Source organism: Electrona antarctica, assembly GCF_951216825.1.
Source record: "Electrona antarctica genome assembly, chromosome: 20".
In the NCBI taxonomy this organism is placed as follows: domain Eukaryota; kingdom Metazoa; phylum Chordata; class Actinopteri; order Myctophiformes; family Myctophidae; genus Electrona; species Electrona antarctica.
This window is the reverse complement of record NC_136801.1, coordinates 17,375,851-17,401,994: the sequence shown is the minus strand read 5'-3', so window position 1 is coordinate 17,401,994 and position 26,144 is coordinate 17,375,851. Positions and strand designations below refer to the sequence as shown.

Here is a 26,144-nt window from a genome sequence, read left to right as displayed (position 1 = left end):
GTTATTTTCTACATGATTGCAGTGATCATGTTCAAGGACCGAGACATCCGGTCCAATCATGTCCTCACACGTCTCCACACGTCAATGTGGATGACAGCGGTTTCAACGACGTGGGCCGGGAGGGTCCGAGCAGTCCGTCAATGTTCCCCATTCTTTCTTTCCTATATGATCTGCTGGATGGACAGATAGACGGAAAGATAATTGATTTGTCCCTTGTGCGGGAAATTGGTTTGCAGCAAAATCATAAAGTATGTCATCATAAAAGTCACCACTAGAAGAAAAAAAATGAGACCAGGCAGCAAGCATGTCGTTTTTAAAATAAATCCATCATGAGTGTCCAGGGGGTCCCCAGCAAAATGTGTTAATTGTGACTAAGGGGTCGCATTTACTATGAAAACCTGCATCTCCCGTCCGTCCGTGACATCACGTCTCCACGTCTCAGGTCTCCATAATATGGTCACGCCTCGTGACATCACGTGACATCATGGATACTCTTAGATCTCCACGACATCACGCCTTGTGACACGTCACGCCACCATATATGGCCATCTCCAGATATGACACTGACCTCATCTAACCCTGGATAACCCTGTAGTGTGAGATGCTCAATGATCTGATGACTCGCCGACAACTTTAAAACTCCTACAGTGTGTAGGGGCCTTTAAAACTCCTACAGTGTGTAGGGGCCATTAGTCTTTTTTTCTGTGCCTCAGTAGCAGCATTGCCAAACCAGCAGAGGATGAAACGCTCTCAATAAAAGCACAATAGTAGAACATTCTGAGTGTTTTGTTGTGGACATTAAAAGATAGCAGGTTCTTTAGAAAGTGCATTCTTGTGTCTTTTAGTGCTTATCGAGTTAGTCCCATTTAAGCTTACAGTATATGACTGAGCACAATGTCAAGGTAGTTTGGCTCCCCATTCATAGTGTTGGAGAACTACAGCTTTCTAAAAAGAAAAATCAATGGACATTTCCTTTGTTTAGAGGCGTTTAGGAGAAGGCTTGGCTTCAGTGGAGATCCATGGCCCACGATCACCCGCATCACATACAGTAGGATCGTAGTATCACCGAGACAGTAAGTGCTGCATAGACAGACGGATGAACTTACAATAAGTATAAGATGATAAAATGCATCCCAAGAGAGGGAGGGGGGTATACTGTACCTACTCTGACCTGCATTGCAACGCACTTTAGAACAGCTTTTTGTTTTACTTTTCTTTTCTTTCTTTTTTTAAAGAAAGAAAATAAATATTACCAAAAAATAATAATTAAGTCATCTAAAATAATATATATACTGTACATTCACATATTGTGACATACGGTAGCCAGAATAGGTTGAAATTGGTTGAAATTAGGTTAAAACACACCATAACCATAACTACCATAACTTTTCGTATAGTTGTATACTTAATATTACAATAATAGTGTGTGGTTATCTCAAAATCCCAAGGCACATCTGGATTTGTCTGAATTTGGCCAAACTCATTCAGCACACCATTTGAAAACCACATACTTGAGGTAAAATTGACTTGAGAGGTAAATTGCAAGACTCTGTGTTTGTAATAAAATGCAGTAGACGTTCAAAGCTCTTCAGGACAAAATGATGTCACTGCTATTGGAACAAAAGTCACATGGATATATTATTGCAGCTGTTTTCTATCGAGTGGGGGATATTGTGAAAATCAAAACGAGGACATAAAAATGTCAATAAACACTGGCGCTATCTGTTGAGCACGGTGCTTTTTGTTACCGCTCTCCAAGCGACAAAGGAAGATGCCGAGTTGGTTTTGCACTTTCCCCTAGAATTTCCCCTGCCCTTGTGTTGGACACTGGCCATGGTTTTAATTGTGTTTGTAGCATGTACAGTACTTGCATTTCCTTTTGTCTCCGTGTGTCCCTATAGCCGTTTAATCCTGCATGGTTTTTAATTATAAAAGTTTAATTCCACGTTTATTTACCCTTGACGGGATTCCAGGGAGTACCCAACCGAAAGCTAACTTGCTTTCCAAAGGCTTTCCAGGTATGGGACTCCATATGCTTAATATTTTAATCGAAATGACCACATGAACCGTAGCATCCCTTTCCTGGGCATGTCATAACAGGCGAACATTTGGAGAGAAAAGAATAGCAGCTCTGCAAGCTGGGATGGGATGTGTTGTCAACAAGTAACAGGGCGAGATTTGACTCAATTGACTGTACATGGAAAATAGAACGGGACCAAGTATAGACCTCTAGGGCAGGGGTTCTCAACCCGTGGGTCGCGACCCCTCGGGGGGTCGCCAAATTATTTTAGGGGGTCCCCAAAACATTTAAAAAAATAAAAAAAAATAAAAAAAAAATATTTTCACGATTTTTCAAAAATAGCAGACCTACAAGCTCGTAGCGCGCCACTCGGTGGCGCGCTATGAGCTTGTAGATCTGCTATTTTTCAATAGCTAAATTATAACATAATGCTTAAAACACCAAAAGGGGTTCCCGCCCAAAATGGTTTAAGGTTATTGTAGCAGTCAATTTATATTGGGGGTCGGGAGGGGGCGGGGCGGGGGTCCCGAGACATTGCCAAAGCATTTCCGGGGGTCCCCGGCCAAAAACGTTGAGAACCCCTGCTCTAGGGGACACTGGTCAATGAAGTATAATAGGGGTTTACTTGATAAACGTTGAGTGCTCTTAGAACAGTAGGACAGGTATCACGTCTACACATAAATGGATGTAATCAGACACCGCTACAACCTGATCACTTCTATCAGGATCATTAACGTGCAGTGGAAACATTATTGTCATATCATGCTGACACACAGTCTGACTGACAGTCTTTTTTCTGAGGCCTTCTTCTTTGCTGCATGCTCGGACAGCCGCTATTGGACGGAAAGGATGGCGCACATACTGACGCACTGCACTGGAGGGGCTTTTTATTCTTAGGAGGGCAGACGGTCGGCCCTGCCGCCAATGGAAACATTATTCTGCCCTTTTATTCTTTCAGTCTCCTTGAAGCCAACACTCCCCCCCCCCCTCTCTCTCTCTCTCTTGATGTATTTCTCTATCTCTCTCTCTATCTCTCTCCCTTGCGACTTGTTTATTATGAATTAGTGGATTTTCCCAAATTCCCGGCATGCCATGTTGTTGTCCATGTGATGTCAGAGGTTTTGTCATACTGGATTAGGTCCAGACTCAGAGCACATGACGTTCCTTCACTCACATAACACCCACTCACTGAACATGAGCGCAGACGCACACGCACGCACGCACGCACGCACGCACGCACGCACGCACGCACGCACGCACGCACGCACGCACGCACGCACAATTGTGTTTTGTGTATCACTGCCTAGGGTTACTGTGCATTATTCATATCCTAAGCAAGGCAGCATGCATGCACACGCAACCCTGAGTGTTAATTTAACTATACTAACTTAAATGAAGAGTGTGTGTGTGTGTGTGTGTGTGTGTGTGTGTGTGTGTGTGTGTGTGTGTGTGTGTGTGTGTGTGTGTGTGTGTGTGTGTGTGTGTGTGTGTGTGTGTGTGTGTGTGTGTGTGTGTGTGTGTGTGTGTGTGTCGCGTGCGACACACACACACAACAAATCAAGCAGACGTCTCTTACTCGGACCCTCACAGCTTGCGGCACTACTTTGTCGTATGACTTAATGGTGAAAATAGCAGATCTACAAGCTTGAGCTTGCTGAGATCTGTAATTGTTTTACTGCAATAGCAGTAAAAAAAATTGTTGAACAGTACATGCCCGTAATTAGGGATCTAGTGTTTTGTCCCTATCTACTGTACTCCCATGGCCAACTTTGTTTGGACTGGCATGTTGTTTTTTGTCTCCACCAGGCCGAAGGCATGGGGAGAGTATGTTTTGCACTCCGTCCGTGTGTGTGTCCGTCCGTCCTTCCGTCCTTCCGTCCTTCCGTCCGTCTGTGAACAGCTAATCTCCGGCACCGTTAACCTGGTCGATGCCAAACTTTGCACACACACTCCCTGGATGCCAACGATGAACCTCTGCCCCACATTTTCCAGAACGGCCTGTTATAGCGCCACCATGAGGCAGCTTTTCACATTTTTTACCTAAAACTGCACCGATCTGCGTGAAACGTTCCATGCACACTCCCTAGAGGCCAAGGATAAACCTTTGACCTGCATTTTCCGCATCTGCCTTTTATAGCGCCACCAGGAGGCCGACTTTTGTAAAACATATTTTTTGATATTACTCCTCCAGATTCTGTCCAAAAATCTCACAAATCGTTACACAGTATCTCTATGGTCATGTGCTCAAGTCGGATCTGTCCGATATTTCATATTCCATCCTAATTGGCTATAATTGGCTTTCACAGTTTGCAAGATTGCCCCGTTTTGAACAAAAGCCTCAAATCATGAACGCAGCATGCAATTTACGTGAAATCTTTCACACATTTTCTTACTAGGCTGAGGAATATATCCCACCCTTTTCACATTGGCCTGTTATAGCGCCACCAACAGGTTGATTTTTGCAACACACATTTTTGGAACAAAATGCCTCAAATCATCCAATTGCCATCAAAGGCGTATGAAGAAATGGCACCCTTTTCACATTGGCCTATTATAGCGCCACCAGGAGGCCACAACCTGACCTGCCCTGGTGGAGACCTGTGCCCCGAGGGGCACTTTTTCTAGTTATTGTTGTTTTTGTTTTTTGTCACAAGGCAATGTTGCGACAACTTGTGAGCAGACACGTCTGGTAGGATGCCATAGCTTGAGAGGACATTGACACAATGTCTGTCTCTCAAATCACTATACTTGTGAGTTTAACTATAAACACACACAAACAAACAAACAAACAAACAAACAAACAAACACACACACACACACACAGAGCGCGAGATAAGTAAAACAGGCATACAAGGATGGTTATGGAGATATGTCTCTTCCGGGAGAACTGGGAACTGTGCCTCTTTAATGCAGCTCTGGGCGCAGTGCAGCTGTGGGGGGTCCTGTACTTACTGAATATGGATTGTGTGGAGCCATGGATGTTCTCACCTCTGCCCCCCCCCCCCAGCCCCTCCCCCAGCCTCGCTCATGGGAGGCTGGGATACATACTGTATGCACGAACGCATGCACGCGCACACACACACAGCGACTGCATACTGAATCCTCAGTCAGCATGGTCGACTTGCTTGTAAAGATAAAGAATCCTTTTCAATTCGGCTCACAGCTCTCCTGCCTGTCCTCGTCACTGTTTTACTTTTCTCCCTGTTTCTCTCTTTTATTGTTTTGTACAAGTTCAGGTTCCCCCTCCTTTATTCCTATATCATTCCTCAAGTTAACCCATTTTGGACCTGGAAAGTCTGTTTCATGATTTTAGATATCATCGCTGTCAGAAACCTAATTTCCATATTTTAGTAAATGTTTGTGTTTTTTTTCTCCGTACATTTTTTCAGGAAAAAGGCGCTTTTAAAATTGCCCTCAGGTCTAAATAGGTTAAATCATTTCCTTTTCATGTGTTCCAAACAGTGTTCTGATGGATGTGACCCACACCATGGTGTGTATAAGGGGTGTCTGTGTGGCCACAAGATGAATGGTTTGTTTGGGAGGCAGGACGCTCTCCCTCAATTGTACATTGCACACGCCGAGGGAAGGGCATCTTGCCCGAATGTGGTCTGTGTGGCAATAAATAAGCAATTTGGAGCACTGTCCTGGCCTTCTTTATTATTATTAACTACTAAGGATCCAGAACTGCAGTTTTCAAGTTTAGAATCATGAGTTTTTTTGTTTGGAGAGGCAGAGAAATCCCATCTCACACGAGACAGCATTAATACAACGGCCTACTTTTAAAAAAAAACTTTTATTAAAGAATTATGTGTATGTGCGTGCATGTGTGTGTGCGTGCATGCGCGTACCGTGTGTGGTAGTGTTTGCGTGCTCTGGTGTGTCCTGTAGGAGCTGTTTCGTCTCTGTTGCGAGTGCTAAGTGTGATTATGAATTCATGGAGTATCTTCCAGTGTAGGCTTATTAGATCTTGTGATGCATGAACAGAGTACACAACTTTGCCAATAAATATTAAACTCCCTGCAATTAACCTACAAATGTACAATGTACTACAAATTAATATTGCAATTAACCCCCTGCTGAAATGCAAAGATTTTTTTTCCCGTTTGTCTTCCTAAACGTAGCATATACTGTAGGCCTACTGAATATTGAATGAATATGTCTACTTTTATCCATACATTGAATCGAAGAATTGTTGTCGTATGTCCGAAGGTAAGGACATACGACAGAACAAACTGTTCTTCTGGACTCTGACCCGTGACATCACTTCCTTTCTCGGTGCCTCGCTCCTCAGTCGGAGTCTCAAATCTAAAGCTAAACAGGAAGGCCCATGTCGGAATGATTTACAATAAAACAGATAAGACTCGGTGGGAATTTCCAACGAGATGTGCGCTTTGCGAAATTAATCTATATGAATTACTCAGGACTGCAGAAACCGTGGAACCCACCATGTCAGGAGCGAGACGGAGCGTGGAATCATGGGAGCTCATTAAAGACGCAGCCTCTGGTTATCAGTGCTGGAAAAGGTACTCACATTTTGTACTTGCGTAAAAGTAGCAATACTGCAATATATACATACAAAATGTAGGCCTATACTACTCGAGTAAAAGAACCAAAGTATTGGTATCAAAATGTACTTAAATTATCAAAAGTAGAAAGTAATCTTCATGCAAAATGTCCCATTTCACACGTTTTAAAATGTATACAAATCTTTTGAAAATAGCAGATCACAATGTGTCGCATCTTGAACTTGTAGCTCGGCTATTTTCAAATGGCCGAAATGTATATAGGGCTGAAGTGAGTAATCATGTATGTTAGGTAATAATAATCAAAATCTACAAAATAACTAGTAACTAAAGCCATGTCAAATAAATGTAGTGGAGTAAAAAGTACAATATTTGCCTCTGAGATGTAGCGGAGTAGAACTAAACGCACTGAAAATGTTAAATACTCCAGTAATGTACACACTTAAGTACAGTACTTGAGCAAATGTACTTATTACTTTCCGCCACTGCTTCTAGTTATCTGAGATCTCTCTGAGTGATGTATAAGGAATGCCTGCCTGTCTGCAGTCTCCACCTGGCGTTTTGGCCACGGTGAATGATGTAGTGCAGAGGCTGTACAGGGGTTAGGGGTACAGCCCAACTCACTCTACCGTTCCATTCCAGACCTGAGCCAATTGTCAACAAAGATGGATGCTTGTTATTTGAATCTCTCGCGGCCGCGGCGCACCACGGTACAGGTGCACCGCAAAGATGACAAGCTTAACAAGTGATTATTTCTTGCATTCAGACTTTTTCAGGTTCTGCTTCCAAGATATTCAAGTCACATCATTTCACAACATTGGCAGGTGATTTTGCTGGTTTTCTGAATTTTCTCATTGCCATAACAATGTGACTTGTTTTTCATATGAAGTAATCATGAAATGAGGAAAAAAGTTATGTTAGTGTCTTGAAACTAGTCCTGACATTAAACAAGTGAAAATTATAAAACATAAACGGCAAATGATATACCAGTGCAATGAGATAACTAAGCCTGAAGATAACTAAGTTTCAACGCTAACTTCTTCATTTGCTATAACTTTTAGTTTCACTGCCTCAGTGATCTCGCCCACATGAATATTTCCCTTTAATGGCTTCCCTATCTAATCCTTGACGAGGCGCCGTCAACTTTTTCTGAACCCCCCCCAACCCCCCTCCCCTCCCCAAACTCGAAAACATTTTTTTTTTCAAAGTAGCATTTGTTTGGCAGCATCCAGTAACGAGACAAAACACAGAGCAGCCACTCTTATGACGCTGTGCCAGCATAGCCAGAGGAGTTGAGACGACCTAGAACGAAGTGACGAAAGCTTTTGAAGAAGCCAGACAGAGATCTGTGTGACGGCTTCTCTCGCTATACAGTACCTCTCTGATTGTTTTCCTCATCAAATAGTAACATTGTTTTGTCACACTCCCATGTTCACACGCGGGAACAGTGGCAGTGCTACGGAGGCACTTCAAGAGATGTGCACTTGCTTGTTTTTTTTTCGACTGTAGCTCATTTGACAAGTTAAGGCCCTTATACACAAATCATTCTGTTTTTCAAAAGACTTTCAGAACAAAATACAAAATAAAAAGAATCCACAAATGTATAGTACCAAAAAACAGCCTTTTAAGAAATGGCGAGAAATAGCTAGAAGCTCCCGTCGTGAGATTTGTAGATAGAAAATTAAAAATTAAATTCTAAAATTAACACCACCATGATTTACAAAAAATGCCTATGGCAATTGAAAGAAGACTTTAAACTACAGCGACTGAAAGCTTAAAGTATTTATAACAATGATACAGTAATACAATCAAGTGTAAAGTCTGGTCAAATCCCCATCGTAATTGTTCTGCAACCAGCAACACCTGCTACGACATTAATGAGAACTGCAGGGAATTTGGCACTTCCGTGTTGGCTTGATTTAACCCATTTTGACCTGAGATCAGATTCGTTCAGTCGTTCTTCGATTTTTCAAAAATAGCAGACCTACAAGCTCGTAGCGCGCCACTCGGTGAGCTTGTAGATCTGCTATTTTTCAATAGCTAAAGCATAACATAATGCTAACACCAAAAGGGGTTCCCGCCCCCAAAATGAGTTAAAAAACTTGATGCTTATCGCCTGGTTTCGAGAGAACAAGTTTGGGAAGCCCTGGCATATGAACCATACCCCACCACCTGAATCACAATGCAAATACTGAGCAGAGAAGGAGATAGAAGTAAGAAAGTGTGTGTTTCTATGCTCTACTCTGTGTGTCTCTGCACACTCCATATAACGTTTCTTTTTAAGTATATTTTTCAGCTCATTAGCTTTCTCCACCATATGTTATGTTTAGCATTCATGACACATTTCGCTGTGTGAGACTCCTCAGACTTACGTCAGAGGCGAGACAGGATGAGGTTAGGTGTGTGTGTGGGGGGGGGGGGGGGGGGGGGGGGGGGGATCCTGCGTTGACATCTATTGCCTGCTGCAGATCCATCCGCATGTGCAGCTCTTTTGATCTGTCTCTTCCCTTTGAACCCAGCCAGGAGACAGACAGACAGACAGACAGACCGACAGACAGACAGACAGACAGACAGACAGACTCTGGTTTCAATTTCCTTCCATATCCTTTCTTTTTTTTATGTTGTCAAAATAATGAATCCCTTTTGGTGGAGAGGAGGATGTCTGAAGCCCAATGCATACGACACCAGGCAAAGGCTGTTTCGGTTGCCTATATTGTGTTCTTGCTATCTGACTATGTCTTCTGCCACGGGAACACGATGCCATGCATTGAAATGTTAGTCTTTAATGGCACTAGAGGTTCGGGCCACTATACGCATATAGAATAACTTGGTTGCCTTGTATTCGTGTTCTTAGTGTTTTACTCTGGACTAAAATCCTGAAGTTTCTCTGCCAATTTAGTTTTTAGTTAAAACAGTGGTTCCCACTAGTGCACTGCAGACCCATGAATACAAACATCTTGTGTGTGTGTGGGGGGGGGGGCTCTACAAGCTCACAATGGGAACCACTGGTCAACAACACTTACCACATTGACAGAAGAAATGCCCGTCTACGACTGCCACTCCATCAACTTCTTGATTCATATTTTAGAGATTGTCATTTAACCCATTAACACCTGAGGTGTTAACATACGTTTTCTGAAAAACCTATGTTGCTATGGCAGTGGTGATCAAACCGTTGCATGTCAAAATTATCTGTATTTTGGACGCGGACCCCCATCTCAAAATATGTTGTTCCAGGGACCCCCCAGCAAACATTTGAGTTAAAAATGTTCGCTTTAAAAAGTGTAGGCCTATATATATTAAAAAATGTTCGCACATTAAAAAAATAAAAATCAAACAGCAGATCTACAAGATCGTATAGCTTGTATATCTGATATTTTTTGAATGGCCAAATTATAAAATATGGCCAAAATCTAAAATGACACCCATGTTTTCCCGGTTTGAATGCGTTAAAAAAGAAGAATTTATCTTCCACTCTACTGGGAGTGGCCCTCGCTGCCCTGCCACAGTGTGACTGTACAGGCTTGACTGTCGTCATAAGACTGGATGCTGCTGACAGCACGCCAGCTCTCATTAAACTGGCACATACAGAGAAAGACACAGCTAGACAGAGGTGGAAAGAGAGAGGGATATGGGTGGAAAGAGAGAGAGAGAGAGATATAGAGAGAGACCCTTCTCGTCATTGTCACAGGTGGGTACATCATTTTCTCAGGAGGCTCTGACACTTTCTGTCAAACTGCAAAGATGACAGAGGACACGCACATGCAAGTGCACGCGCACACACGCGTGCACGCATGCACACATCCCGTAATCTGCTCGTAACCCCCTCAATCTCACGAGTGTTCGGATACACACTGGCTGGTAAACAATTTCTGCAAATTAACATATAAAGTGGAAAAAAGGGCCCATGTGGACTCGAACAAACAAACTCTTCCTTCCAAAAAATAGAGAGGGAGAGAAAGAGAAAGAGGGAGAGAGAGAGAGAGAGAGAAAGAGGGAGAGAGATAAAAACGAGGCCTATCCGCTGTGTAGATTTTAAGGTAACATTCCCGACAGCCACTTTAGTTGATTCCCTAATAGTCTCACAAGTAGTATCACAAGTGCTCTATTAACTGTGTGTGTGTGTGTGTGTGTGTGTGTGTGTGTGTGTGTGTGTGTGTGTGTGTGTGTGTGTGTGTGTGTGTGTGTGTGTGTGTGTGTGTGTGTGTGTGTGTGTGTGTGTGTGTGTGTGTGTGTGTGTGTGTGTGTGTGTGTGTGTGTGTGTGTCGCCCCATCCAGCTATTAGCATAACTACCCGCAATTTATGTAAAACATCCCGCGGCTCTTCCTGTGGTTCACGCACATGATAAACACGCACCACGCACGCACGCGCAGGCCCACACACACACACACCCATAGTGTACTTATCCATTGAGGTCGTAGGTTGAATCGGCGATGCTGACCAATGCCATTTCACAAAACACACACACATTTAACATCCAACACCCTCGGTGCACACACAAATACACACACACATACGACACACACATGCGCACACACACACTCATTAGGGTCTTAAATCTGCCTTAGATGCTAATTGTCTCCCCTTCGCTTGATGAATATTAAAACTAGCATCTCAGTGATAAGGCGCTGCATAGCCAGCGTGTCACACATGCTAACATTTGCATGCTCATCACGTCTGTGTATGATGATGATGACCATCTCATGTGGTGTTTGCTCTCGTCTTGACCCGAGTCCTTAACCCACAGTGAATCAGAGCAGACCCCCACCGGGCGTCACTGTGACAGGGAGTATAATAGAAGAAACAGCAGGAGTGATGCTAAAATAAACAGCTGCACGCACACCACGCACGCACGCACGCACGCACGCACGCACGCACACACAGCCAGTGTATCCCCAATGCGCATGTACCTGGCCCATGGACCTTATTCAAATGGCATCCATTTTGCTCTTACATTACTATCTGCCTCGTTCCCAGCTTTTACTCATCTCTGAGGAGAAACATGCACCAGTCACTCTGCACTCACCAGAAGCGAGGTGAGTCTCTGTGCACCTAAACTCCATTAAAGCGCCCCAAAACACAGCACCGGCGGAGAAAATGAACCCTGACACATAGGACCCGCCAGACAAAGACGTCTTTATTGATCTCCTGACTCTCTATCTCGGAAATACAGTTGAGGGCAAGCCCTCATTTTCAATGTAGCCGAGGTTACAATTCACAAATACAGTCAAAACAATACATCAACACAACATTATAAATCAGGATACAATTACAAAGGAACTTAAATGCAGAACAACCAGTAAAATAAATCAATTGAAGCAGGAGCTTTCTCTCTCTCTCTTTCTGCGCCGTCGACTTCCAAAATTGATGCGAGTCGTGGTGGCTGCAGAGCTGCTCCTGTGCTGTCCGAGGGTGGCCGAGGCATTTTTGTGCTTATGCTTTCCATCCACTTATGGTCATTCTGTCCAACTCCGGTTGGGGCTAGTTGACATGTTGGAAGGATTTTGGTAGCACACAGATTTCAGGTTACAGTGGTTAAAGCCACCCATGCAGCCACATTGAGATGGCCTGAGGGTGTAAGTTTCTCCAGCCGGGCTAATGGCTCCACACAGTTTGTCCAGCGCCGCTGTGACATTAGCTTGCGGCGGTAGCTAGGTATGCAGCCGGCTGTTAGCGACGTGCAGGGGCATTCTCCTGGGAGATAGAATGGTATGGTATGCACCTTATTGTTAGTCCAACGCCGGTGAACAGGACCGAGAGTCTGAAGGCCCTCATTATACACATTTTTGTGTATAAGCTTTACAAAGATGGAATGGGAATGCTGCCTTTGAACTGGCAGAGAGATGGACAAATTGCATCGTGGACATCGTGCTGGGTGGCTGTGTGTGTGCAGTCTACAGCCAGCAATGGTACAGGGGTGTGAAATCTAGGGTCCCCCCTGCCACTGTCTGCAACATATTTGTTTCTCTTTTTTGTTTTCTTCATAAAAAACAAATATGCTTTTACCCTTTTCCCTACCCAATTTGGTCATTGTCAATGTGTGTGTGTGTGTGTGTGGGGGGGGGGTCACTGCTGTTGTATTGTACCACCTGACCTGCCATTTAGTGAGAAGCCCCCACCGGGAGGACATACAGCCTCCCCGCCCAGCTTCCCTACCCCGAACGCGAGCCAATTGTGTTCGTGTCTCTGAAAGACGTGTATACGCTATATACAGTAGCTGTAAACGTATAGAAACTACCGATCACTGCTTTCAAAAGCTGTGTTGTAACATGTCACACCGCTGGTTCCACAACGCCAGCACGCAGGTTGGCTTCTATGGCAAAGCCAGGATTAATGGGAGCTCTCTTTGTGGCTGGAGACTAATGTTGAAGGCTGGACAGACAGCACTCGTCAGGGCCCAGCAAAGCATTAATAGACCATATTCATACGGCGGTCATATTGCCATTAAGTTAATGAAATGCCACCCTGATTTTTCAATGCAAAATGCCAACATGGCCGCCATCTGAATATGGTCTATGCCGGCATAGACCATATTCAAACACATTCAGCAGACTATGCAGTCTGCTGAACGTGTTTAGAGGCTGAGTCCACCTCTGCTCAAACCTCAGAAGGGCCCTGCATGTGCTGTATGTGTATGCCAGGATGCTTCAATGTTTTAGTTGAGAGAGAGATGACGCAGGGACTCCCACTACATATTTGATTCATGGTTTCCAGACATTTAACCACCTAAACTCTCAAGACTTGGTAAACTTGACCTTTGACACAGTATTTGGTCTGATCACGACGCATTGTGACCTTGTAGATCTGCTATTTTCGGCTAATGTTGGTGGTGGTTGAAAAAATGAAATTAAAAATCAAGTCCCTATCACAAAAGGATTTGGCATCCCCCCTACAGTATCTCTGAGGATCCCCTAGGATTCCCCTGTTGAAGACCCCTGGCATACATCCTATTACTATGCCGTAAGAGCAAAATGGCCACCGTGTGAAATGGTCAATCGTAGGAGCACCTTGCCAGCCATCAATCCCTTCTTAATGCACAGAAAGACTGTTGCTCAAAATTGAGCTGCACTTTTGAGACACCTCTGTTGTCATGGTTGGTGAGGGAGAGGGGAGTAGAGGAAGACGCTTTAGAGGGGAATGGAAATATATCGAATGGGGGGGGGGGGGGGGGTAGAGGAGCCTAAGCCATTGTGTGCATGGAGAGCTTTTAGCATGCATCACTTAGCAACACCTCCAATGAGCAGTTTCACACATTTAACTTCCCGTTAAGGAGACGGAGAGAGAGAGAGGGAGAGAGAGACATGTGGAAAGTTGAGACTGTGCATTTGCCTCTGAGCAATCCTCAACTCCAGTTAATTTTGAATGAGGGGAAGACCGTGAACGCCGGGGAAAAGCATCTGCTCAGAATAGTGGAAATCACTTTTAAACGCTGCTTAAAGAATGAGCGATGAGGTGACGTTATATCCAAATGGATTCTGAAAAAGAAGGCCACAGGCACACGGTGCAAGAAAAATACTTTAAGACTCTTTGACACTTGTATGAAAATTACACCTTCTCATTCCCTATTTAGCATGACAAACGACCCAGTTATAATATATACATCTTTATACCGGAGTTGCCGGTTCATTGGAAAATGAACGACGGGTAAAGGGTGCAAAGCATGACATTGACTGTATCGCCAATTACTGTACTGTGGTAGCTGTGATGCCCAGGTTAAATTGACCTGAAGATTACACCCTGTCGTCAGGCTAATTATGTGGGCTTCAGCCTCGTTGTTGCTAAGGGAGACACATGGCCGCTACTCAGGGCTTTAGAAAACTCTCCTGAATGTGGCCAGTTCTTTGGCAGGTATTTTTTTTTTTACAAGAATGTCCCAGAGATGTATTATTATGACACACGCTAGAGTGTGGTTTCTATGACTCACACACACACACACACACACACACACACACACACACACACACACACACACACACACACACACACACACACACACACACACACACACACACACACACACACGCACGTACACATGTATGCACGCACGCACACACTCATCACTTGTCATTCACATCCAATTCACTCCATACGAGTGTGACAGGAGTCTTTTCCAACCGAACCGTTGGCCTGTCTGTCTGTCTGTCTGTCTGTCTGTCTGTCTGTTTTTTGTGCCAAGGACCCCCAAATTGATGTACAGTATATTCCGCGGACCTCCATGTTTTATGCCAGGGACCCCTAGAAGAGAACATTCTGTTAAAAAATGATTCAACATATTGCAAACATTTTTGGCAAACAAAAGTAGCAGATGTACAAGCACGCTGCGCGGCACAAAGTGACACGCTGTGAGCTTGCATATCCGATATTGAATGAATAGCCAATGTATAAAACATGGATAAAGCGTTTAACATGATTGTGATGCTGTATGGTCTCCGGACCCCACTTTGGGAACCACTGCTGTATGGTCTCCGGACCCCACTTTGAGGACCCCTCTCCTCTCCCATCATGTCCCCTCCTCCCCTCACCTCTCCACTCCCACAGATGACAGGTGTGTGTGTGTGTGTGTGTGTGTGTGTGTGTGTGTGTGTGTGTGTGTGTGCGTGTGCGTGTGCGTGTGCACGCGTGCGTTTCTCTTTTTTCTTTCATGCTCTTCCACGATGAGAGCAGAAAAGCGAGGGGTGATGAATGAATGAATAATACATGTGCTCTGTCATCTCTCTCTCTCTCTCCCTCCTGCCCCCTCCTCCCATGTCGGGCGGAGTCCGTCCGTCTCTCGGCACATATTCTGATCATAGTCGGGAGAGTCAGATGCTGTCAACAGGCGAGCGACAGCATGCCAGTGACAGACAGAATTGAGTATTTTTAAATTATTTATATTTATATTATTATTATTTTATTTTTTTGGGGGGGTGCTTTTATTTGGTATTGGGCCAAATAAGTGCAGGTTACGCCTGGATAAATGCCAGGGAATCAGGAGCTGACGCTCATGCTACACGTGTACTGTAGTTACAGTATATATAGCCTACTTACACCATGCGCACATGTACAGGCACGCGTGCATCAAACAAGCGCACCTCGCCACACTGTGCTGTACATGTGTGTGTGTGCTCTCCTGTACATCATAATGTGTGTATACCGTTTCGTTGCCGTCGGGCAGAAACCTCGTATCTCTATATTCTGACTTTTCCGTTGTTTTCATAGATTAACGGCAACGCCCTACTTGATCACACTATTATTGTCACACATGTAAAAGCATACAAAGTAGCAGATGTGGATCTGCACTAGGGGCTGATGGAGAATGTGCGTCCGCATTTATCAGAGTTCATAATCAGAACCTCAACTCTACCACCCTTCTGTCTTTGCCGGAAGATTTTTCTTCTCCTTAATTGCAAACGGTTCGTCATTATGCAAATAGAGGTGGTCACCTCTCACAGCCCCCCGCTCTGTCCACCTCCTCCAATACTTTCAATTAAGATCCAGACAGCGATAGACGCTGCTGAGGTGGGCCTCATGCTTCGGACATACGGAGGGGGATATTGAGTGGGCCGTGACCCTGGCACACACTCAGCACCCTCCACACCCCCCTCCCCCCCTTATTCTTACCCTCTCCTGATCCCTGTGAAGGAGGGAGTGGAGATGTCCTTGATTTGATTACAATATTCACTACTGATTGAATGTGTGTATGTGGAACTTTATGTGCGTGCGTGCGTGCGTGCTTGCGTGCATATGTGTGCTTGCGCATGTGCGTTTGTGTTCATGTTTAAGGTGGGCAGGTGGTGTGTATTACATACGATTATAACACAATGTACTTAAGCTGATGTAGGTTAATAGTGTGTCTCACATTGAGAGACACATTGTCTCATTTTGTTTATGTAACAAATGTATTGTGAGGCTGACTACTGAATTGTTATTCGCTATTCTCTCGCTGTCATTCTTCCATACATGACCAATTAAATGCCCCATTGCCCCCTTGTGTCGCATATTGTATATATATTTATTGTATGTCCTAACTCTCTCTCTCTCTCTCTCTCTCTCTCTCTCTCTCCTCTCTAGTTCCCTCAGTCCGGACATGGACCCAGACGGGTCGTTCCAACGCGAGGGCTTCGGCCGCCAGAGCATGTCAGAGAAACGCACCAAGCAGTTCGCAGACGCCGCTCAACTAGACATCATCAAGACGCGCAAGTCCAAGAGCATGGACCTAGGTAGGTGTTAGCACAATGCAAGTCCAAGAGCATGGACCTAGGTAGGTGTTAGCACAATGCAAGTCCAACAGCATGGACCTATAGGTAGGTGTTAGCACAATGCAAGTCCAAGAGCATGGACCTAGGTAGGTGTTAGCACAATGCAAGTCCAAGAGCATGGACCTAGGTAGGTGTTAGCACAATGCACGTCCAACAGCATGGACCTAGGTAGGTGTTAGCACAATGCACGTCCAACAGCATGGACCTAGGTAGGTGTTAGCACAATGCAAGTCCAAGAGCATGGACCTAGGTAGGTGTTAGCACAATGCAAGTCCAAGAGCATGGACCTAGGTAGGTGTTAGCACAATGCACGTCCAACAGCATGGACCTAGGTAGGTGTTAGCACAATGCAAGTCCAACAACATGGACCTAGGTAGGTGTCAGCACAATGCAAGTCCAAGAGCATGGACCTAGGTAGGTGTTAGCACAATGCACGTCCAACAGCATGGACCTAGGTAGGTGTTAGCACAATGCACGTCCAACAGCATGGACCTAGGTAGGTGTTAGCACAATGCACGTCCAACAGCATGGACCTAGGTAGGTGTTAGCACAATGCACGTCCAACAGCATGGACCTAGGTAGTGTTAGCACAATGCACGTACAACAGCATGGACCTACAGTTGGAGGCCATCGATATTGTCCTTTTCTTTTTGCTGAGGTTTGCGTGATCTGCGCAAAAGGACAGTTAACCCATTTTGGGCGGGAACCCCTTTTGGTGTTTTAAACATTATGTTATAATTTAGCTATTGAAAAATAGCAGATCTACAAGCTCATAGCGCGCCACCGAGTGGCGCGCTACGAGCTTGTAGGTCTGCTATTTTTGAAAAATCGTGAAAATATTTATTTCAGAAAACTGGAGGATTTAGAAGGATTTTTTTTAAATTTTGAGGTCAGGCCTAAATGGGTCAAATGATAAGGGACAATATCGGTGGCACCCAACTGTAGGTAGGTGTTAGCACAATGCAAGTCCAACAGCATGGGCCTAGGTAGGTGTTAGCACAATTGCAAGTCCAACAGCATGGACCTAAGTAGACCTGTGTTAGCACAATGCTAGTCCAAGAGCATGGACCTAGGTAGGTGATAACAGTATGAAAGAGCGGTCACATACTGCGTGTTCCTGCAAAGTACTGGACTGCTCAGACATAGGCTATTTGTAAAAACCCATTTGTAAAAACAAAAAATATTATCACTTAAGCCTCAAATATTTCGGCAAGCAGCAACCGATCTACAAGCTCACAACATGTTGTGATGCGTGCGACACATTGTGAGCTTGTAGATCGGCTATGCATTTATGTTTATTTGTTGTTTTGCTTTTCCCACAATTGGGACACCATAGGGTTGATGCAGTTAACATACATTTTTAATTCATGTTAACTTGTGACATTATCAAACGTAGCCTAAATATCAGACGTTCTTCATTTCTGAAAAGGAAATCCATGTATTTAATTTAGTGTGACCAGAAGCAGGGATTAAAACATATATAAGCCACCATGACAATGACAATGAATGACCAGAGAGAGGGGATGAAAAGCAGAGCCATGGATCCCCTCCATTCCCCCCAGGACATCGAACACTAGCTGCCCACGCCACATACTGTTTCACTGTGAATAATGAGCTTGATCTCACTAGAAGACAGGCCATGCTTTAATGCACGGGCGAAGGGTGAAGACAAAAAAAAGACTGGAGTTTTGCAAGTAAGGGGGCACCGAAACGGGTCGTATAGCCCCGGGCACCACAAAGGCCCATGCTTAGAAGACAAAGGACACAGAGAAATGTGATCCACTGTAACACAGACATCAGGTTGACTGTCCTTCACACAGTTACTTTGGCAAAATAGGGCACTTCAGCGGTGGTAATTTTAACGTGCCGGTCCGGGGATACGAACTGGCGACCTTCCGGTATCAAGACCGCTCCGCAAACCGTTCGGCCACCGCTGCCACCAAAGGTCCGACATTCATTAAACCGACAACCTACGCCTAACCAGACCCTAACCGCAAGCACGATACAACGCATGTCGGACCAACGCATGTCGGGAACGACGGTTGATTTCCGCATGTCGGACCTTTGGTGTGTCAGATAAACGTGCGCACCCCATCAGCACAGCAAGCTGGGTGCCACCCTCGTAGTGGATAACAAGCCACAGCCACACTGTCACATTGACCCATGTTTAAGCACAGAGCTCAACTTTGACACCCTGTCTGCAACACATTGAGAGCTTGTAGTTATAGGCAATTTTTGGCTATTATTTTAAGATTAGAGCATTTGAAGGCGTCAAACTAGCAATAGGTTCATCTTCGATAACATTTTAATAGTCTCGGATATCTCATATAAAAGCAAAGGTTAAAGCATCAATCTGAGATTTTATTTTGCTTTAATCCATACACGACCATACACCCCATCTTCTCACACGTGCATACCCACACACACAGGCCTGCATGCATCCAGGGTAGAGAGGATGGCGAGGAGAGCCCAGAGCTCTGTTTCAGCGGGGGGTGGGTGGTAGGAGCAGACGCTACTGCTGCTTGCGGATCACTGGCTAATCATAACGGATCACAGCCACCTCTAATCCTCCAGGAGCCCAGAGCTCGCTCTCCTCGTACACACACACACACACACACCGCTGGCCATGCCCTCTACCAAGCAACACACAAACTTTACAAAGTCACAACGAGTGCCACCATAACTTTTCCAGCGGTCACTGCCAAAGTGCTGCTAAAGAGGCGAAAGCCGATAGTTGGATTAGGTTAGGTTTCGTTCCAGTTACCAGTTAGCTCAATAGAATCTTAGCCGCTATCTGGCAATTAAAACTAAATGCATATTATTGCATGCAGGAAGTGAGCAGAATATGAGAGGATATGGTAAGAGCCCTGTGATTGAGTTGTCGTCGTTGTGTAATGCACACTTTATCAAGGCATTCAATCAGAAAGGCTTCTTAATTGTGCCAAAGTGGCGTCAGCCTATCCTCCTAAATGTGATTAGTTAGGGGGAAAACACTGCTGTTTACAAAAAGCGAATGTATTTTTTAGTTTATGACGGCAATGTTTCACTATGCGATAACCATGTCCTAATGTTACAGCTAGGAAAATGGTGGTTTCATTGATGTTGTCACTTATCTCATTGTGCTACATCAGGGGTGGGCAACTGGCGGCCCGGGGGCCACATGCGGCCCCCACCTTCACTTAATGTGGCCCTCAGGTTAATGTCAGGATACTGAAATAATATTGGTTTCAGCTGTTTACAATTCCACAACATGCAAACATGACCCGCTTTAATTACTTCAGTCTAAATTAGTAGCTCATTGCTTCAACACAAGTATAATTAAAAGGCATTTGAAATTACAGGATTCCAATTCAAAAATAGTAAAAAATAATTCAACATTTCAATTCGAATATAGCAAAAATAGCCGATCTACAAGCTCAAAACGTGTCGCAGCGCGACGCGTTTTGAGCTTGTAGATCGGCTATTTTTGCGACGACAGTAATATATGGCCCTAGGGAGTGAGTGTGGAAATATAGTGGCCCTCTCCATCGTCAAAGTTGCCCACCCCTGTGCTACATGATAGTCATCTGTGGAATTGTTCAGCACATTAGTTTTGTTTCCCTCCTTCCCTCCAACTTGCTCTTTGAGTTTGAAACACATTTGTTACTGGCAGATATCCGTGTTAATACACAATACCTTTCAATCTTTGAAAGAACAGAAAAATGACTTCCTTGTTGATATTGTTTTACCTAGTACTAACTTTGATAGCTGTCACTTGCATGCATGCTTCACATTTGCAAACCATGATAGAGTTCACAAAAAGATGGCAGCAAATACCACAATCTAGTGTTGAAATCAAGTGATGGTGAACACCCAGTATTTCGGCTTGAGTTGTGTGATTGATTAGCAGACTATTATACATTCAGGTCCATCTGGCAGTCAGTTGTGTTAAGACTCCACGGTCTAGCACAGTAAGGACTGGTGACCGTGCCTTTGCTGTGTTGGCACCGAAGTTGCCAACAAACTCCCTTTGAGGATCAGAGCTGTCCCCAACCTAGTAAGCCTTGCCGAGCCATGAGGCCCATAGGGCAGGAGCCTATCTCCTGTTTCTGTAGCGTGAGGCAGCTTGATGTACAAGTACACCCCCTGGACATGATGTACTAAGTAAACAACCTGGACATGACGCTAGTATGTTGCAGGGACTTACCCCCAATCCGACCCTTGATGCTGAGTGCCAAGCAGGGAGGCACTGGGTCCCATTTTTCAGAGTCTTTGGAAAAAGACCCCACCCTAGGGACTTTTAAAAAAATGCTTAAGACCCACCTTTTCACTGTAGAGGACTCCTATGCTATGTTCACGTGTTGTTTTGTGTTTTTTGGGTTGTCTATGTGTGTGTTTATAGTTTCTATGCCCTCCCTTTGTGATTAACTTCTTGTTGTGCTATACAGTCTAGTCTTCTTTGTCTTGTCTTATTTAGGATTTCTCTTTCTTGGGACTGTGCCACAGGCCAGCATAATAACTGGATCGGGGGAGGGGGAGAGGGGGGCTGGGCGGCGCACCACATATACCCAATCTATGACGCTACCTTCCCAGCTTGTTGAGCTAGCAGCCAGAGCATATCTTTATTTCATCTACAGTAGTCTTTCAAGCTCTTTGATCATCAACTCTTTGCATGTTGAACCAGTCGTGTTTTACCAAATGGAATCGGCAGTTTCATTCTTTCCCTCAACACTTTTCTCCGTCCTTTTAATCTCATTTCAGGTGCTCAGTCTCCCCCAAATCAGATCAGCATATTGGGTTTCATGACTCTGAATCCCATCGCTGTTGAAATATGCTAAACTGCCCCAGACACCCCCACGGTTCAATTCCATTTAGATTGGGAGCTAGATTGAGTGTAGGGATGAAAGGGGAGAGGTAGAATGGGACATGCAGCAACATGGCTGGGACTAATATAGTGTATAGTAACACATTGTAGCTGTTTCCCCTTGAGAGAGCTGAGAGACGTGGCCATGGGGTCTAATATCGCTACCATTTAGGCCACTATCCTAAAGCTCTTTAACATATGTCCGTCTCTCTTTCTTTCCATTGTGGTCCTGTGCATTAAATGAATCAAGAACAAATGGTCACACATCTTTGCAAATAAGTTCAGAAACAACCACTTAAAGGGGAATTCCATTCATTTTCAACATTTTACTATGTCATTAATATACCTTAGAGCTGTTGTGTGGAAATAATAAAAACAAGTCCCCCATTCTGTGTTTCCTAGAACTGGAGGTCTGAAAAAAACCATTAACATGGTGAAACACATCTTGATGACATCATCAATGACATCAATTGAAAATTAAAATGAAAATGAGTCATTTTAATTCAAAGCTTTGGTTGTTACAGTCTCCTCCTACAGTAGACCTCTTCCCATGTTCCTTCTCCCTGCTTTTACAGTTGCACACACGCACGCACACACACACTGCCTGTCCCTTTATCTCTTTTTCTCTCTTTCAATTTCGCAACTTTGCAATTTCTAAGTTATGACAGGGGTATGCGGGCTGCTCAATTGTGTCTCGCAGGCTGCAATCGCATATGGCTTATAGAGGGAGAGCCAGGGTGTTGTATGGCCACTTGGCAGCTGATCTGAGAACCCGTGTCACTGTGCTTGTTCCACAGTCAATGTGGATGGAAGAAAGCATTCGTTATTCTGGCTAGAGTGCTATTTCCCAAGTCTCTCAGCCTGTTGAGCTATTATTATTATTTAAATATCCTGCTAGGGCAAACATGGCCAACGGTGCAGCTTAGAACACATAAACAAGCCATGTCATATGTGCACAACAACCACTGCATTAGATTAATGTGTAGGAACAATGTGTGCGTGTCACGGGTCCCAGTAGCTCCAACAGAAAAGGGAGAAACAAGAACAGATGTCCTTGGATTGATCCAGTGTAAAATGAGAGCATGCAGGCTCACAGCGTATCCACGTTTTCAACTTGATAATTCAGATAATCTGAAGCAGTCTGAAAGAATGCAATCCATAGAAGCGCTACATAATCGTCTCTGTCGGGTGAAAACCTCATATGTCCAAAAACGATACTTTTCAGGATTCAAATTCCAAAGTATCCAAAGTAGCAGATCCGCAAGTCTGAAATGTGTCATTTCGTGCCGCGCTTTTCGATCTTGCCCGGATACGTTTGTGTGACGCTGTAGTGTGATCAATCATTAAATTACGAAAATAACACAAAAAGTAAAAATATGGAGATAAGAGGTTTCTGCCCAGCAGCAACGAAATCTATGAGCTTGTATGAAAAAAATCACACCTGTGTGAACTGAGTGGTGCAAATCCCCCCCCCCCCCCCCCCCCCCCCTCTCTCTCATTAGCAGGCAACAGTGCAGCACTATCTCTCTCTCTCTGTTTCTGGCACAACAGCGCCCCTTTTGGTACTCATTGGTACTGGTGCTCATAGTCACACACAAACACACACACAAACATGAACACACGGTTGACACGGACATTGCTGTTCCTTGGAGTGGTTGCACCACTCAAAAATGAAATGAATAAATGAAAAGGGTATTTGAAATAACATGGCCCCCACTAGCCCCAGTATGTTCCCTCAGCACTACGCTCATTCTGTATAGCTCCGAGATGAGGTCACACCCACGGCACCTCCCACCGCGGTTCGGAAACGGTGCATGTTTCCACAAGGAACGCTTCTTACCCTTTTCTGCACAATGAATCCAAAAAGTGAAGGGCTACTAGCGTGCTAAACTAATTTTAACTTAGGAATGGCCAAGAAAATCTAAGTTTAAACGGTTAAACGAGCGTTTAAATCGGTTGTTTAGCATGTTTTTCGAGGAAGTTGAAAAGCTTTAGCCTGGTAGAATATGGAATTACATTTTCCAACTGACTTCAGTTCACTCAACATGCATGCGCACACGCACGACTTCCTTGATAAACATGGAAGTGGCTGACTAAACAACCGATTTAAACGCTCGTTTAACCGTTTAAACTTGGATTTTCTTGGCATCTCCTAAGTTTGAATTAGTGTAAAACTTTCATGGCACTTTTTGGATTCATTGTGCAGAAAAGGGTAAGAAGCCGTTTCTGAACCGCAGTGGAAGGTGCCGTGGGTGTGACCTCATCTCGAAGCTACAGAATGAGTGTAGTGCTGAGGGAACATACTGGGGCTATAGGCCCCCTCATGCATTAGAAGGACAATGTCAGTCACCAGAACCCAGGACGGGTGTTTTCGATGAATCTATCATGAAATAAAATGGTGTTTTAATAAGTTACAATGGGTTTGTATAGAAAGGGGGCGTGTCTGATAAAATTAATATAAATATAGTAATATACTGAATCATCCAAGTTAAAGACTTTCCGCCAAAACAAAGTGAAAAATCCCCTTTAATGATGACACCGTCACACGTTCGCCAATAAGCCTGCATTGGGCTTGGCGCCGATTCCTCAGCGAACACGGAGGACGTCCTCTGTCGGGCTAATGATCCAGGCCTTGGCATAGACAGACAGACTATAGGAGCCCGGGCCGACCCTCACCTCCGCCTGGGGACACCTGGACGTGGCCTTCCCCTCCCGGCCACCTCGGGGAGGAGACTATTTTTAGCTTAATTACCCTTTTAACGCCCTGCTTAAGGCACCCGGCCGCTCTGAATAAATGATGTGTAATGGAAGCCCTGTCGGTACACAGATCTTTACATGCTAAAGGGCCCAGTGGTGAATAATGGCTGAGGGAGCGCGGTTTCAGCGGCTCTAATTATACTATGGGCTTCCTGGACCTGTAATAACCATCGCTGATTTATTCATGGAGTTTGCCATACCTTCCCCCTTTTAACGTTTAATGGCAATCGCTCTTCTCCAATTAGCTGTCCCGGGTTGCCTTTTTGGCCTCCGTCTTATGTGAGGAAACACATTGGGGGCTTTTTTCCCCCTCCTTTTTCTTTTTTTGTATTGTTCATGTTTTTCCAGCCCTAATAACATTCCTGTTGCATTCGCAAACTCTCCCTCCCTCCCTCCCCCCATCCCCTTGTCTTGTCCAATTTATGCGTTTAATTTTTAGCGTGTATGATTTTCATTTCTCCTCCAGACGTGTGAGGAGTGACAAAGCTGCGCCCTGTTTGCAATGGGGGAGGAGAAATATGTATTTTCATCCATTTGGATAACTGTGTGTGTGTGTGTGTGTGTGTGTGTGTGTGTGTGTGTGTGTGTGTGTGTGTGTGTGTGTGTGTGTGTGTGTGTGTGTGTGTGTGTGTGTGTGTGTGTGTGTGTCGGGGTGGGGGGGGTTGGTCTGGTGGTGAGGACCTGGCTTCTGCTGTGTGATAGGAATCACATAATAGACTGGCATACTGAAAACTGTCCGTCAAAAATCTCCCAGGAGAAACCGCGGTTGGTTCAGGTGGAAAATATAAGATGGGCAGCCATCTCTCTCTCTCTCTCTCTCTCTCTCTCTCTCTTCGTTCTCTCAGACATTCCAACCAGAGACAATGATGGGGCTGAGGCGGGGGGTGGGGGTGGAGATCGGGGGGTGTTGCGTTGCAGAATACTGAGCGGAGCCGAAAGGAGGAGAGGATAATGCCTTGCCTCCGAAGTGTGGCAGATGTCATTTGTGTTCGCCTTGAACTGTTGCATGGTGCAGCAGCTTCTATCTTGGCAATCCCCCTTTGTGTCAAACATAGCACCCTGGCTTCGGTGTCTCTCTCTCTCTCTCTCTCTCTCTCTCTCTCTCTCTCTCTCTCTCTCTCTCTCTCTCTCTCTCTCTCTGTCTCTCTCTCTCTTCTGTTGGCAGGCTTTACACGTGCTGCTTCCCAAAGCCCCAAATTTGCATGGCATTTGGACATGTTTGATTGAGTCTCATCCACATCCGCGTACTGAAATATTCTAGTTCTAAACCCCCTGACGACGTCGTGTCTGTGCCTGTTTTCTTTTTCTTTCTTTTTTTGTCAGAATGTTTTTTTGGGGGGTTTTCTTTCATTAATTTATTGTCCGTCCGCCCGTCCTTTCCGCGTCCTTCGTGTAACAAGATGGCTCCTTGAATAAATGTCCCGCTCGGGACACAGTTGTTCTAATAAGGCAGTATAACCTTCATTGACAAATAAAAGAGGTGTGGTAATCCACATCCCGACGTCTCTCCCCCGAGCGTTAGATTTGATGCTCTATCCCTGCAACCAGAGAGCTCTTGACCCCCTGTGACATTTCCAGCACACAGTAAAGTTTCATTTTACTGTCCTGACGGCACACATTAAAAGAAAAACCGCCTTTCTCTATCGGATATGTTGCGGTATAGGATTGGTGTTGGTTTTTTATCACGAGTGGTATCTTGGGTGGGCGCCGGGGGTGGCCTTTTCCCCCCTCGAGACCCCCCGCAGTTTTTCATTAACATTGA

The 26,144-nt window shown here is 44.8% G+C and overlaps 1 protein-coding gene across 2 annotated transcripts in view; it reads left to right on the top strand.

The window, feature by feature from the left end:
• Positions 1–26,144, top strand: part of LOC306913465 (partitioning defective 3 homolog) — a gene marked incomplete at its 3' end in the record, with an annotated part of 531,789 nt that overhangs the window by 371,165 nt on the left and 134,480 nt on the right. For both annotated transcript variants that reach the window (XM_079490132.1, XM_079490131.1), the window contains exon 17: positions 16,595–16,743. In XM_079490132.1, the coding sequence (XP_079346258.1) occupies positions 16,595–16,743 (149 nt within the window). The remainder of the gene's footprint in view (positions 1–16,594; positions 16,744–26,144) is intronic.